The 14,304-nt window shown below is 47.2% G+C and overlaps 6 protein-coding genes across 6 annotated transcripts; 1 reads left to right on the forward strand and 5 right to left on the reverse strand.

Moving 5' to 3' along the window:
- Positions 1-94: 94 nt before the first annotated feature.
- Positions 95-1,452, reverse strand: EV420DRAFT_1693564 (uncharacterized protein; the record flags this gene model as incomplete). Its single annotated transcript, XM_060479381.1, has 3 exons — positions 95-914; positions 964-1,298; positions 1,439-1,452. The coding sequence occupies 3 exons, from the start codon at positions 1,450-1,452 to the stop codon at positions 481-483; spliced, it is 783 nt and encodes a 260-aa protein (XP_060329032.1). The 3' UTR covers positions 95-480.
- A 669-nt stretch (positions 1,453-2,121) lies between these two features.
- Positions 2,122-3,352, reverse strand: EV420DRAFT_1481368 (uncharacterized protein; the record flags this gene model as incomplete). The annotated part of the gene is made up of 6 exons (XM_060469763.1): positions 2,122-2,325; positions 2,351-2,498; positions 2,554-2,925; positions 2,967-3,130; positions 3,191-3,261; positions 3,322-3,352. The coding sequence occupies 6 exons, from the start codon at positions 3,350-3,352 to the stop codon at positions 2,122-2,124; spliced, it is 990 nt and encodes a 329-aa protein (XP_060329033.1).
- Positions 3,353-6,844: 3,492 nt separating this feature from the next.
- On the reverse strand, positions 6,845-10,256 carry EV420DRAFT_1554133 (Cl-channel protein). Its single transcript, XM_060473595.1, has 19 exons — positions 10,109-10,256; positions 10,027-10,052; positions 9,807-9,968; positions 9,541-9,749; positions 9,343-9,495; positions 9,184-9,298; positions 9,033-9,124; positions 8,903-8,980; positions 8,740-8,847; positions 8,482-8,693; positions 8,259-8,432; positions 8,107-8,205; positions 7,978-8,059; positions 7,799-7,922; positions 7,684-7,749; positions 7,522-7,629; positions 7,292-7,476; positions 7,171-7,235; positions 6,845-7,116 (listed from the first exon to the last, which is right to left on the reverse strand). Exons 1-19 carry the CDS (start codon positions 10,144-10,146, stop codon positions 6,903-6,905), a joined length of 2,310 nt encoding a protein of 769 aa, XP_060329034.1. The 5' UTR covers positions 10,147-10,256; the 3' UTR covers positions 6,845-6,902.
- A 129-nt stretch (positions 10,257-10,385) lies between these two features.
- EV420DRAFT_1621384 (PIG-U-domain-containing protein) lies at positions 10,386-11,928 on the forward strand (the record flags this gene model as incomplete). The annotated part of the gene is made up of 9 exons (XM_060475688.1): positions 10,386-10,443; positions 10,494-10,562; positions 10,600-10,771; positions 10,822-10,922; positions 10,974-11,232; positions 11,280-11,379; positions 11,430-11,473; positions 11,524-11,648; positions 11,699-11,928. 9 exons carry the CDS (start codon positions 10,386-10,388, stop codon positions 11,926-11,928), a joined length of 1,158 nt encoding a protein of 385 aa, XP_060329035.1.
- Positions 11,929-12,160: 232 nt separating this feature from the next.
- On the reverse strand, positions 12,161-13,047 carry EV420DRAFT_576022 (OsmC/Ohr family). The gene is made up of 4 exons (XM_060482644.1): positions 12,886-13,047; positions 12,687-12,834; positions 12,452-12,633; positions 12,161-12,399 (listed from the first exon to the last, which is right to left on the reverse strand). The coding sequence occupies exons 1-4, from the start codon at positions 12,994-12,996 to the stop codon at positions 12,340-12,342; spliced, it is 501 nt and encodes a 166-aa protein (XP_060329036.1). The 5' UTR covers positions 12,997-13,047; the 3' UTR covers positions 12,161-12,339.
- A 1-nt stretch (position 13,048) lies between these two features.
- On the reverse strand, positions 13,049-14,286 carry EV420DRAFT_575947 (DUF602-domain-containing protein). Its single transcript, XM_060482643.1, has 5 exons — positions 14,182-14,286; positions 14,072-14,134; positions 13,885-14,019; positions 13,258-13,833; positions 13,049-13,206 (listed from the first exon to the last, which is right to left on the reverse strand). The coding sequence occupies exons 1-5, from the start codon at positions 14,239-14,241 to the stop codon at positions 13,198-13,200; spliced, it is 843 nt and encodes a 280-aa protein (XP_060329037.1). The 5' UTR covers positions 14,242-14,286; the 3' UTR covers positions 13,049-13,197.
- Positions 14,287-14,304: the final 18 nt, after the last annotated feature.

Here is a 14,304-nt window from a genome sequence, read left to right on the forward strand (position 1 = left end):
TTCAGCAATTTCCGACTCGCTCACCGACGCCGGGTTTCTTCAAGTTTGTCTCAAGACGCACCACACAGTATATAAAGATTCCATTCCGTTATTCAATGTCAGTATTCTACAGCATCTCTCAGCATTTCTTATCTTCCTCAATCAACCCATTCACAGCATGGCGGATCCGTCTGGTCAACGGCTCCCGAGCTCGCCATGTAAGATTCGCAATTTGTTTATCAGTAGTACCAAAAATGTTCATCTTCCCAGTGTGCTATATAAATTAAAGACGCGCGACTTTTAATCTCGTAGGCACGAACGTGAGGAAGGGGGATCTGTACGTGACAAAGAGAATGCGTTACAGTAGATAGACCCTGATAAATCGATAGGAACATTCCTTGTCAAGTCGAATGTCATTGGACACAAGGACTGATTTCGTAGAGAGATGACAGATAGACAGATCACAACCGTATTATATTGGCACTGAGGGAAATTTCTTCTCTAATGTAGTCCTGCAGCATACACCCTCTTCCAACTGTCTCTCACAATCCAAACCCTTGCATAGTTCCTCACGACTTCAGGAACAGGCTCACGGAAGATCTTCTCCAAGGCCACAAGAGCATCAGCAGCGCTGGTCGCTCCAGACGTAGCAGAGATACGTGTTAACCATGCAGCGACATGATGGAAATCGGCTTCGCCTGGAGTTGTTCCCGCGATGAAGCCGTCAGCAGGGAGGACAGAGGGTAGAATGGTATAGAGATAGTACTTAAGGTTGGAAAAATGCTCCTGAGACTGGGCGTAAAATGCAGAGGGGTTTTTGTTCGTGCCCGTGTATATATCAAGGAGCGCCCCATTCCCAGCAAGCTTTTCGGCGTAGAAAGCTGCGTAGCGGGAGTTAGCAGAATCTTGAGAGTGCTTTACAAGGGTGGCTTGGCCTGAAAATGTGAAAGTTCAATAAATGAAGGTAAAGGAAGGGATGTTGACCTATGATTCTCGACAAAGGTCTTGGGCAACGCGCCAGCTTTGGCGACACGTTCGGCGTCATCGCGAACGAGAAGCAGTGCAAAGTTGGGATCGTATTGGTCTTCATGGACCTGTTCAATGATGGCTTTGTGAGAGGTTGGGGTGGAGAGCGCGTTGGCGCGTTGGCGACAAGGTATAAGATCACATCTGTAGTGTTCCGGTAAGACTTTCCGTCCGCGGTAAGAGTAGGAAGGGTGGCAGATGGGTTGATGCCAATGAATGAGGGATCGAAGTTTTCACCGTTTACGAGATTAACAGTCTTCGTGGTGATGGCATTTGCTGGGTAGAGTTCAGCACTGTGAAAACGTCAGGACGCGGTTTGGTAGTGACTTGAGCGTAATTGTTACGTTCTGGGAACGCAGTTCGGGGGTCAGTAAACTCCACATTTTGGAAGATCCCAATCCAATAACGCCAGATCAGCCACCCAGAACCTCACCTTTGTGTGCACATTTTTGTCGCCCTTGAATTCTCATCTTTCCAGTGTGAGTAAGCATCAACGCCGATTTCAAGATGTATCAGCTATCCTTCTTCAAGGCATGTGCAAGTAACGAACCAAGAAGTGATAGTTCCTGTGATGTCCTTCAACCACTATATGATCAGCATGGTAGTTCTTGGATGGTTCTGTGTAATAGCGAAGAAGCCATGAGTTCCGAGTCCTATGAATATAGGTAATCGGTCATTATGCAGTTGGGAAAGGCTCGTGGGAAAATCTATTCGTGAAATCAATTGGTCTCGGTGATTGCCGGATATCTCGCTCTGTGGGTTGGGTTTACTCCGTGGGAGTTTTCTATTTGTGTGCAGCGTTTGCCGAGCATGGTCTGGGTTCGTCCCGCGGGATTTTTTCTATTCGTGCGCACCCTTTGCTGGCTCGTGCCTATTTTTTGCCCTGTCTCCTCCCGCGTCTGCCGTTGTGTTTCTGTTTTTCTTATTTCCTTTTCTTATTTTCTTTTATATTGTGTGATACGACCTGTATTCCTTCTTTTCTTCGCAGTCCGTTTTTGCTTCGTCCTCTCCCCTTACCTTCTTATGATTATTCTTTCTGCTTGCGTTTGGGGGCTTCTCTTAATGGACTTTTCAACGCAATCATAACATTCGACCGATCTTCTATGTATGTTGTGTCTACATCCCATTGGCCATGCCATGGTCACCGTCTCTGTCGATCACCCTGTTCACCTTCTTCGTTGCCGCGTAATCGTCCTCATCATCGTCTTCCTCGAACCCTATTTTTCTCTTAATTCTTGTAGCCGCTGGCGCCGGCATGTTCTCTGCATTTCTCCTGTCCGCGTTAGCTTTCTGTGGGTGTATCTGATTAGTGCGCTCTTCCTGTCTTATCCATCACGTCACTCACCGACGAATGATCACAATTCACTAGTGCCAATGCCCTCAAGATAGTCTTCATCCTCGCAGTGCCCTCATTGTTCCTCATGAATACCATCGAGCATTGCGCTTCAACAACGTTGCCTACTGGGAAGATTTGTGGCTTCACCGTCACGTATCTGTATTGCGCGGATATCGTTAGTCTCCAGTCATATTGCATGCTCCGTGTCTGACCTTTTTTTCCCCTCGTCGTCAATCATTCCTCTGTAGTAACGTACGACATTGTCCTCCATGTGTATCCACTTTCGTTGGGCTATCCTGCGCAGTACGCCAGCTGGGTCGATGTCGGCTCCGATGGGTATTTCTTCCTCCTCGTTTGCACTGGTTTTGGGCCTGAAATATCTGTTCGTCAGCTCCACCATCTCATATCCCTTCACTGTCACCGGTTTCCACTCTTCTAGTTCTCCGTCCCTGAACTCACACTCTCCCATAACCTGTATTTCCTTGATCGCGGACACGGCTTCGTCGAATCTTTTGCTGCCTAGCCCTATGAGAGGCACGGATTGACTCAGAAATCTAGCCTTCTCCTTCAGCATCCTGGTTGATCTGTGAGTTTGTATCATGTTCGCGTTAGAGTGTCTACTCACCTCGTTTCCTTCATCACAGGCGGCAGGTCCATCGCAAATATGGCGCCGGTGATCGTGAACACTGTCTCCTTTGTGCTTTCATCGTTTGCATTCTGGCGTACGATCCTCCATACTCCCGCGTCCTCGTCTCGCCTGATGGATGCAGCGTTGATCCTGCCATTGTCCTGCGCAGTCGCGTCAATTGTTTTTTTTTTTTGCTCGACTGAAATCTGTACGACGCTTACCTTCATCACCCTAGATAGATGCAGTTTATCCTTCGCAATCCGCTCTGCTATCAAAGATTCAATCGTTTCTTCTGTTTCGCCATCATGTAAGTGACTCAACATCATCTTTGTTTATCGTGGTAACAACTTACTTGCATCTTCCTGGTTGTAGAACCTGTCCATTCCGGTTCTGCTATACATACTTTTGTGAATCTGTGTACACTGAAATTGTCCTACACGTCTCGGTTGTTGGATGAATTGATTGTTGGCACCTTCGTAAACCAAGGCAGCCAATAGTCGATCTGCGGGCCCGATACTGGCTGTACATCAGGCATGGAGGCGCTTAAATCTTCCAGCACATGATTGCGAATGGGTCGTCATAGAACTGTCTCCCGGCATATGGGGCACTTGAGAGTCACAGGACTCAGGGCCGAATAAAATCGGAATAATCTCCTGATTCTCGGTATTTGTCCTCCAGATCTCGAAAGTGACGGGCTAGACAAGGGCAGTGAAAGCTATGGCCACAATCCAATCTGCTAGAATGATCAGGATGACGATACAAACAATTCAGAGTCGAAAAGCTGACATACACACCTCTGTGATGGGGGAGACACAGAAATCACAGCGGATAGCGTCGAAAATTTCGTCTCAAAGCTGTACCGGCAATTAATATACGTAGTTCTGGTGATAAGCTTGTCCTTACATTGCGATTTTGTCTACGACGTTCAGCCGCTTCACGCCAATGAACGCCGGCTCTATGATTCTCTGTTCGCAAAGCCGCGACCTCGTCTTCCAAGTCAGATATCTGCTGACTCATCTGGTACCGCTCCTGTAGAGACAGTGAGGACACCGGTGCAATACAATGGCAATGACATACCTGGTATTGCACAACTCTCCATCAATCAGCATCCGCCCTTTCCCTGAAAGCTCGGTCGTTCGCTTCTTTCGCTTCTCTTTTGAGATTGTCATTGGACTGAGTAGAGATATCAGCCCTACAACGAAGGCATACATCATACTTCCAAGAGCTCTGCAGTGGACTTCCGCAAAAGCTCTACTTCAGTCATATGCCGATGACGGGGCATAGCAAAGCAACCAGCAAAAACTCGCAGAAACAGACTGGCAGGAGAGCAAAGTACCTAGTGGGATAGCGAGGGGAGCGATCATGCACAGAAGCCCTCTTTGATATTCGAGATCTTACTGTTTCCCATGAATTACTCGGCGCTTTGTGGACTTCATCTTGTCGGTCAACGTCTCCCTTCCCTTCCACGTTTTTTATCGGTTATCCCCTGCCACGCCTTGGTGTACCAACGATTTCCAGAACAAGTGTGACGAAGATAGGACTCGGTTTTGCCACCGGATGAGCTGGCCCACACCCACTAGTCAGTCAATGAAGCCGTTCCACTATTCAGGGTCGCAGATAAACGGACCGTAGATCTTCAGCCCCTCATTTTGGAGGAGGCAAACATCCAACCAAGCAAATTTAATGTTGTAGTTATAGAAAGCCTTGTAGCACCACTGGATGACTTTCCATAACGTTTAGAATGGGTTCTAAATTCAGATTTCGTTCTAGAGTGTGACTTGCCGACATGCCGGTGCGATTGGTAAGCTGTTTCAAAAATTTCAGGATCGTTCGACCCACTTCCAAACCACCCATCTGGATGAGGCCTCGGACCCCTCTTCCAGCTTCTAACCGTCATCCAAACCTGTTCCAAATGCCAGCTTCCTCTTTTGGGATGCCGTATTTCAATTTCCTTTCAATTCCGATCAGGTGACGACACGCTCCTTAATTAGCTGGCAATAATTTAACTGAACTTGTACTTTTCCACCCTCCCGACACACCGTTGAACCGTGAAAATGTTGAGGATGCTCACCAATTTGCCCTCAGATCAGTTTCCTGTCAGTTTCCCCGGTTTTGTCCTGTCTGCTGGCCAATAACATTCTATTTATGACACCCTTTGCTCATCCTGTCGCAATTTTGTGGGAGATAATGAAGGGTGGGACTCTGATGTTTGGGAAAAGATGTATCCTACAGAGACTTTGCATTCCGTCATCATGTAATTTCGCTGAGTGGTGATGTGTTCTTGCCAATATAAAGTGCGGGCATTTTTTGTCTTTTTCAGCACATCCTTGAAGCTTACTTGCAGCACTAGCTGATATTTATATTCTCTATGTCTGATCCTGTCCACCCCCAGGAACTCCAGTTCTTCACCACTGAGGATGGCCGCCATTCCTATCTGTGTCATCCATGTGGTCAGAGTCCAAAAGCAGAGCAGATCAAGATCGGGCAAAGAACTGTTTATTTCAGAATCTACAAGGTCAAGGATAACGGTGTTATGGTTTGAAAATCTACGATACTTGGATTCTAAATAATTTTAACATACATCTGAAAGTCCTTTTGGAACTCCAAATCGTTATGGAAAGTCATCCACTAATTGCACAAAAGTACAATTACAAGTAACTCCTAACAATTATGCGATTGCTGGAAAATATTATCCCCGAGCAATCCTTCTTTTGGGAACGTGTTGGATGAGTGGCGTGGACAATCGGAACTCGAGGAACGAGGAATAGAGACAGAAGCACTTCAAGAAGTGTACCTGTGTTCTTGAGCCGTTTGATTCCCCCAAATCTTTTGCTACATGTATCCAGTTGGATAAGCATCGATCAGAATATAACGGCGGCCCAGTTTTTGGACCTTTGGAACCTTTTGAATCCGTCTTCGTTGTTATAGCGGTTAAATAGAACCCTGACCTACCAGCTCCACTTCCTGATGGGAGTGTTGGGCATGATTCAAGTACCTGTGTGACCTAACTTGAAATATAAATTTCAATCTCCCATTCCTATGGACAATATTCCCGTATCAATAGGCCGCTGTCCGAAAATGACGTTATACATTGTCTATAATATATATTCCACGTAGAAATTTGAAGCCTCTTGAGAAGCTTGTGATCGCCTGGAAGGAGCACGACGTCATACCCTGAGATCTCATCAGTTAGTCGACATGATGCCTCGACCGCTCATGAGACCGCGTATGATGCAACAACCGCCTGGGTCGACGACCCCAGACCAAAGAACCGTAAACCACTTTACAGGGTGTACGGAGGGATAACGAACACAGGGATAGATATACAGTAGCAGCGACAGTGAACTTCATGAAACAGAACAGGTTTTCCCATCAGTATTTATGCTGGAAGTGGTCATCAGCGACGAGTTAGAGCATCCTCGGACGACTCACAGAAGGAATGATAAAACGGTACAAGTCGCCGATGTAGTGCTATACCACCAATGAGCTTGCAATTGGCTTTGTCTGCGACTCGGAAATTTTGGCAGATGCTTGGACTGAGGAAAATCGATTCGTGAGGCCGTTAGGTAGACAGTAAAGTAGCAGAGAAACGTACGCATGCCCTGCAGCCTTGCAGAGACGTTTGGCGGTACTTTGGCCGCAGCGACTTTATCAGGCGATAGGTGCGCACTGTACATAGAAAATTGACGAAGCGTGTAAGCTGCTAGCTCTCGAGAATAACGTAGTTTCTCTGCTTCAGAGGAGGATGAGGGAGCCATGATTGACAAAGAATAACGAGAGCGCGATGAATACGTTCGTATGGGCACGCCAAATCAGAACAGCCGGAGATCTCAATAGCAAAGCCGGGCGCCTTTATACACCTGCGAACACCATGACATCACAGCAATCGGGGTTTTGCCAAATTATAATAATTAAAAAATTGAATACAGATATTCACCGACGAAAAAGATTAGGACTCCACGATACGATTCGTCGAATGATATCAGAAGACCACGTCCATAGCTCCTCTAGTAGTCCGTCTAGGCCCCCACGTTCGTCGAAAGATAGTTCATGGTCGGGTTTTTCAGTTGCAATAAATCGAAGAACGTCTTTCACGGTTACTAGCCCTGTGAGCATGCCATGATCCTCGACTAAAATAACTCGAGGCCTGCATATTGGGGATTCAATCTACGTCAAATCATGAAATTTGATCGAGTCATACCCCATTTTTTTGAAAAGCTGCATCACAATCTCTAAGGGGAGTTGCCGTGATACCGTCATCGGCGTCTGTGGAGCAGACGTGGGTATGAGAGAAAAATCATCTGAGGCATCAATAGACGCACTTGGTTAACCCAGGGCCAGAACTTCAGGCCTTCATTGGTTGACGCTGTCTGTAGTATTGTTTCCGAAAAGTCCTCCTCAATACCCACGGATCCAGCGGGCATATTCAGACGTTCTCTATCACGATCGTCGGAAATAAAAGAGCATGGGGTGTCCGAGTCAACATCCCGGATCTTCCTGAAACGATCTGCTCGAGATTAAGTAAAAGTAAGGTGTGATGGGCCTTGCATACCAAGGATGAATTGTAGTTCGGCGCGTCCGATGTAACCTATCAGAGTCCGAAAACCATCGGCAGATACTATGGGAAACCCTTTCACATTCGTGGCGGCGAGAATCGCCTCTAGTGTTTCAATCAAACCAATGATCTCTGACTTGTAATTTCGGAGGCACCTACCGACGTCCTTAACCTGCATACCGGTCTCGGTCAAGACATGCAATTCATTTCGCATCACGGCAGATACTACGGGCACATCAGACGTGAAAAAGAAGTCCGTAACAATATGACGCACCAGAAACATTGTACGCGTGGTCTTCTTTTTCTAGGAAAGGGAAACCGTTAAACCTGATCATTTCGTCAGCGATTCCGTTAGTGCCCAGGAGGTCACCGACGGCTTTGGTCACTAAAAGAACGATCTATGAACCATGTCGAACCATTCAGATTGACATCAAAAAAGTACGAAATTTTTACCATCGTTGGTAATATGTATGTCAAGGCTCCCGTCAGTTCGAACATGATTACAACGACAGTGACCGTTATTCTCATGACACCGCTACGAAGCATCGTCAGGATGAGTTGGAAAGTGGTCGAAAGATTTACCTGAGAGCCGCAGCCGCACCTAGAAATGCGTATGTCCCGGGGGTGATGCAGGGTATGTTAGGGTCGCACCAAGCGAAGATGCCTGACTGAGGATAGGCTCTGTCGTCGAAGCACAGTCAAAACATGGTGGAGCTTTAGCAAATAGCACTGACCGATACATGGCCCGAACGATGATGCCCACCATCCTTCCAAACGTAGCGCCGATCGCCATTGAGGGTACGAATATACCAGCAGGGACTTTACAACCATATGAGATCACGACCAAGGCTGTCCGTATCAAAGTTGCTAGTATGAGCGAGTTTGCTATTCGCCACTGAGTGGCCGTTCTGAGCATATATGGGCATTATTGTCGCACAAGATTTTAGAATGGCTTACTGGCAGATGTTATCAACATCTCCTTCGCATTCCCGGAATAGAATTGCCATGCTTTCAGTCATATCTATACGCAGGAAGCGGTTGGGGTACCCTATGATAGCAGTCAAGGTCGCTAGAGTGACGGCCTCTGCCACACCATGCTTAGCCAGAAACTTTCGGCGAAAGGCGGCCGCCTGAAGATTGAACTTGACAACAAAGGCCCCATACAAGCCCTGATGTATGATCAGACAAGGAACTGATACGAAATTTCGCGCTCACACCAAATATTCCAAGCACAACGAAAAATATAATTTCAAAGAAATGCCAATCGCGATCATATGTGACCTGGAACAGTACCAGTTTACCTGTGCGGAAAGGGTTCATGGCCTAGGGCGCGCCATATGAGCGATGAATTTCTGCCTATCTAACTGTGATAACTCACCGACAAAGTGACGGTGGCCATTAATGCGCAGAAAAAACTACGCCACATAGTCCGGATACTGAAAGCATGGCTCATTTCCTGAAAATAAGGTCAGTTGACGGTACCGAATGGTAATGCGAACGCTAGATACCTCAATGGAAAATAGCACACCGCCAATGGGTGAACCAAAAGCCACCGCTACACCGGCCGCACTGGCTGCGGTTATAATTTCACGCATTTTCCCTGCAAGTCAGCGGTGTTCAGCTGTCAAGGAGCATGGGAGCTGTTAAAGGGGAGCGGACCTTCGCTACGAGAAAACCGCTGGAATAGTCCCGCGACCAGATAGCCTACACAGCAAGCCACATGTACAGATGGCCCCTCTTTACCGACAGACAACCCCGACGCAATTACTAGAGGCTACACAAAATGAGACGCGTCAATGAACCTATTCAAAGACTCACCAGAGTTATGCTCTTAATGAAAAACGTCGCGAAACCGAGAAAGCCTTGCATAATAAATCCGGCTAGAATGCATTTAATTTCCGAAATGCCAGATCCCGCCGCATACTTGGCCAGAGAACGGACGAGGTGGGCAGCCGTGAATGAGAACGCGGCCTCGAGGAGGGTTAGTAAGTTACAATAAGCAAACAAGAGACATACTGCAAACAAGACATAGATGAAATACCGCGCCGGAGTGACTGTACTCCAAGGGTGCCACGAATCACAGGCGTCCGTCTCCTCCCCCTCGATTTCCCAACAGCAAAACTGTTGATTTAACCACCATCCATCAGAACAATATCCCATCTTTATGTCAGATAGCCATTCAGTGACGATGGAAATAATAGCAGCATTCAAGCCAATGCAAACTCCTGCGGGACGGTATTAATCGTTTTCATTGCAAGTTGCCTGTTGCGCGAACGACGTACCAACGAGACTGACAACAAACCAGCTCTGCCCTGTCATCGCTGCCCTTTTAATTTGCGCCCATAACCACGAAAAGGTGACATGCCGTCCACGTAGTGCAATGTATTCATTTCGCGCGTTCCGGATGCGCCTGTTCCGTTCCAAGATAGCGTCCTGAATCCAGTCTGTAAGAATTCGCTTTAGAGCCTTCGATAGTTCACGTCTTTAACATCTCTCACGAACCTATCGTAGTGAAGTCTTCATATCGTCTAGATATGGTCACCTCTTCAGCAGACATTAGCTGCGGATGGACACACGTACCCACCTAATCTGTTCCAGTTCTTCGTCAGCTTCTTCGTTCATCTGTGACCATTCACGTCGCTGAGGTCGCGTTCAGCGAGTAAGAGATGGGTAGGGAGCGGGAGATAGCAAGTACTGTGCTGTAAACTTGGCGGTACGGTGCAAGCCAGGGCAGGTGGCTGTGCGGGAACTCTCGGGCAATGCCGATTGACCCTCTATGAAAACACCGTCCACTGCTCCGCTCCGACTCGTCTTTTCAGCGCTGGTCGCGTCGCGGCTGCTGATTTCGTGCACTTCTATACATGAATACATTCATTCACGACCATCAGCTGTCTTCCCCACTTACCTCGTTTCTTAACCGTACGTTCGACCCTGCAACGAATGGGCACCTAGGTTGACGTGTTATGTAGTGAAGGAGGGCATATATCTCTTCAATAATGGGGTAGATCCATACTCTGGAGGTGTATTTCGACACGTATGTTTCTTCAGCAAAAGTAACTCTGTACTGATGCTCAGGTAGTCTCCACTATACCTTTCCCTTTTTCACGACCATTTTGTCTCCGTCTCGGATAACCGCATCCATACTATGGACATTATGCGACTCGATAGGTGCTTGGTCGATGATACGCATATGGAGGGCTAGGCAGAGGGTTGCGCAGAGCAGTAGAGACATTTTGGTCGCAACCATGTAGCTCTGCAAGTTTTGCTTCTGTATTCTACACTAACTTCTGCTTCCAGGTATTTCTTGAATCCATATCTGTTCCTTCCAAGCCTGGCCTTCTCCACATCATCCATCGAAAATGCTGTATGTTTGCTAGCCATAATGTTTGCGTGCGAAAGTGAGTCTTTTTGTTTCTACGCCGTGTTCCGGTGTTCAGTTCTTTTATCAGGACGGACGTCTGCATCATTGCTCGCTTTGGCTTTTCTTATACAGCTATCTCTTTCTTCCGCTCTCCTCATAACGCCAATAATTCTCCTGCTGATGACCAATCCAACCTCGCAACTTGCATCTCCGAGACCCTTTTCTGGAAAATGGATTCAATCATTGGGACTTATTGTCGAATTAACTGTATACTCCATCGTTCTTACGCTTGCTTCAACTCTTGTCTCTGGCAGCTTCCTTTGGATATCACAGACATGGGGCGCAAGGTTATTCAACATCCTCCTCGATGGACTTTGCTAACCGAAGCAACCAGTCTCACACTTCCTGATTTAACACCTAACCCCGGGCTTTGGTGGTATTTCTTCACCGAAATGTTTGATCATTTCCGCCCATTCTTCTTGATGGTGTTTACGGTAAGAGGTGGTCATTCTGCTTCTGCGTGATATCTTGACAGGTAATATAGGTGCACCTCCTGACTTACATTGCGCCTATATGCATCAAATTTCAGTACGCTTCACTTATCTACCCCTTCTATCGTACCTCACGCATATACCCAGGTACGATACACTGTATGCTACATTCCTACTCGTCGGAGTACTTGGCATATTCAAGGCATACCCAACCCTATCGGATCCGGGGCTGTTCCTGTCGATGATTTCTCTGTTCCCGGAGATATACCCTTGTAATGCCATAGTCTCTTGTACACTTCAGAGTTTATTAACGGTTTAACAGACTTCCGACACCCCATCGTTACTTCATTGCTTCATCTACATGCCGCAATGCTTCTGCCTTTGTTCCATAAACTATGGCTTGCGCAGGGTACGGGAAACGCCAATTTCTTCTATGCATCCACTTTAGTATTTGCCTGTGCCAATGGCGTTGCTCTTGTGGATTGTGTATGGGCCGGTCTGAGAATTGCGATTGGAGAAGAAGTTGATGGGTATACCGTTACTCAAGAATAGAGGGAGGTACCCATCGGACATTGCTCAGCATCTGAGACGAAGGCAGTATCTGAATACCATGGTGGCTCACCGTCAGTTCTGATGCAGGGAGAAATACAACATGGTGGTTACAGATTTGTGGCAGCTAGTTTGCTTTCTGGTCCTACTATTCATTCTGAAATTTTTAGCCACATGTATGATACTGCTTGCACCTGAAGGACTATTTACCATTCTGGAGACAATACTACACAACCACTCTAGTGTGAACTGTTCAGTTATTGCGTTTGAGAAACGACTTGCTGACTATGCACCGAGGTGGAATGGATAAACGTATGTCATGCCATGCTTTGTATTGATTCTATTGCGCCTCGTTGCAAATCCCGGACACTCATTGCTGTGTACACTATGAATACAGTTAAAATTCATGCGCTTTTACGCGGTAGAGACGTTGACGACAGCCCCATGTTTGAGTGCACGGCTGTAAGGGCAGAACTAATTTGCACTATGTCAGTCCAAGACCTGAGTATTCATACACGCGACGCACCGCATGGCCAGCTTGCAACAGCTCATCATCAATACCCTCCACTTTGATGTCAACCCCAATTCCGAACCCTTCCATATCCTTAGGCTCTCCGAGATGTACACTAACGTGCACTTTGGCATTCTTTGCCATCTCGGTCTTGCCCATGCCACGGGCTACGAGCTGTATCGCACCTAAGAGACATGCTACAAGAGACACCCGTGAGCAAAAGATATGGCGAGACGAGGCCGGTGCGTACAGGAATAACCCATTGCGAACAACTGTTCGGGATTCTCGCCCTGTCCTGTGCCGCCCAACTCCTTCGGCGTCGCGAGATTGAGTTCAAGGTCGTTAGATTTGTTGGTACCATTGCGACCGGCTCCCTGTGCAGTAGCATGGGCGGTGTACTAAATGAGACAATGAATTCGATGTCCCAGGTGTAGAAAGTAATTGAGGACCTTTACGCTCTGCAAAGTAACAAGCGTCCTCGAGGAAACTTTTCGTGCGAGCTGGGACCGAATGAAAGAACGTGAAGCGTAGCGGGCAGCATACATGATGGACATGCTCATCGTTCTGGTTGAAGGGCTTCTGATGACGTCGACGAAGATACTCAGGGTACCTCTTCTACCTACGGGTAGCGTGATCAAAACGCCTCCGACCCTGATAATACATGCAACAAAATGGACTCTAGTGAAGTAATGAGATAGCAAAGCATGGGAAATGTCCAGAAAAATTATATTATACAACAAGTCTAATACAGATCCAATTAATTAAGCATACTACATTCAAATTAGCACAGGTAGATACCAATTTATTAAGAGCACACTCACCCGTGTAAACGTTCCCATGGTTGTGAATGTTTCCTTCCTCTTCGGTTTACCGTCGGAATACAGGGATTTCACCGCCTCGCTCATGTTTGCCTTTCGCTTCGCCTCTTCCATCGCCAAACTACTCACAACGGCACGACTTGCTGCTGTAATTCCTGGATTCATGCTAGGAGCAACAGATTGTTTCTTGCTCGCCGGAGCCTCATTCGGAGGGGAGACGTTCTTTCTCTTCTTGGATTTCTTCGGCGGCTCAGACAGTCGTTTACGTTCCATAGCTTCCCGCATGCGTTCCTCTTCCTCGGGCCCAGGATTGAGCAGAATAACGTCGTCTGTTCGAGAATACTTTTTGGCGCACTGAGGACAGATGTCAAGCTGTTCGCCATCTTCCTCTTTCGGTGTCGTAGAAACGTTCTTCAAGCCTGCCTGAGAGAGTACACAGCCGCAAGTGGCGATGTATACAAACGGTAGGAGACCGTTCATCTCCTTAAGGGTGATTGGGCAGATGAATTGTGCATGGTTAGTAGTTGCATCGGGGGAAGGAGGTGTAGGATTCGGCGTTAAGGACAGTGTTTTAACATCCTGTTTACATATAAGACAAGTTACCAAGTCAACGAAGTCAGTGATACACACCTTGAGTGACCGTATGTGACCGCAAATGTCTTCCCCATCGCCATATGCAGACTTGTCAAGTAAGTACTCCAATATTGAGTCCTTGTTATACAATTTCCCCAGAGCACATGCCACTATGGGTTCCTGGAGTATTCGCTGTAGAATACATGAGCTTAGTAAGAGACATCGATGCCACCAATGGACTAACCTTGGATAGTGCGCAAAAGAACCAACGGGCGCGGGTCTGGTTCGCTTTGTCGGCCTGTTCTGCCTGTATCTCTGTTAGAGGAGACGATGCATAAAATACACAATACATACCTTTGGCTTGTTTCGAACTAGGTCGCGACGGTCTGGGATACTTCCTCCGTCATTACCCATCGCTTTCGACAAGGGGGATGGTGATGGTAAGGGTAAAAGTAGTAGGTAAACAGATGTCAACAC

This window comes from Desarmillaria tabescens (genome assembly GCF_030435595.1).
Source record: "Desarmillaria tabescens strain CCBAS 213 chromosome Unknown EV420scaffold_25, whole genome shotgun sequence".
Classification (NCBI taxonomy): Eukaryota; Fungi; Basidiomycota; class Agaricomycetes; order Agaricales; family Physalacriaceae; genus Desarmillaria; species Desarmillaria tabescens.

Bases quoted from the DNA above. Each gene is read 5' to 3' on its own strand.
- EV420DRAFT_576022 (XM_060482644.1), bottom strand. From the start codon at position 12,996: ATGAGCATGTCCATCATGTATGCTGCCCGCTACGCTTCACGTTCTTTC. The intron at 12,835-12,885 runs GTCCTCAATTAC...TGTCTCATTTAG, and splicing joins TTACTTTGCAGAGCGTAAAG to TACACCGCCCATGCTACTGC. The intron at 12,634-12,686 runs GTACGCACCGGC...TGTCTCTTGTAG, and splicing joins GTTCGCAATGGGTTATTCCT to CATGTCTCTTAGGTGCGATA.
- EV420DRAFT_1554133 (XM_060473595.1), bottom strand. From the start codon at position 10,146: ATGAACGAAGAAGCTGACGAAGAACTGGAACAGATTAG. The intron at 9,125-9,183 runs GTCCGCTCCCCT...GCTGACTTGCAG, and splicing joins GCGGTTTTCTCGTAGCGAAG to GGAAAATGCGTGAAATTATA. The intron at 8,981-9,032 runs GTATCTAGCGTT...CCTTATTTTCAG, and splicing joins GTGTGCTATTTTCCATTGAG to GAAATGAGCCATGCTTTCAG.
- EV420DRAFT_575947 (XM_060482643.1), bottom strand. From the start codon at position 14,241: ATGGGTAATGACGGAGGAAGTATCCCAGACCGTCGCGACCTAGTTCGA. The intron at 14,020-14,071 runs GTTAGTCCATTG...TGTATTCTACAG, and splicing joins TCTTTTGCGCACTATCCAAG to CGAATACTCCAGGAACCCAT. The intron at 13,834-13,884 runs GTGTGTATCACT...ATATGTAAACAG, and splicing joins GTCACATACGGTCACTCAAG to GATGTTAAAACACTGTCCTT.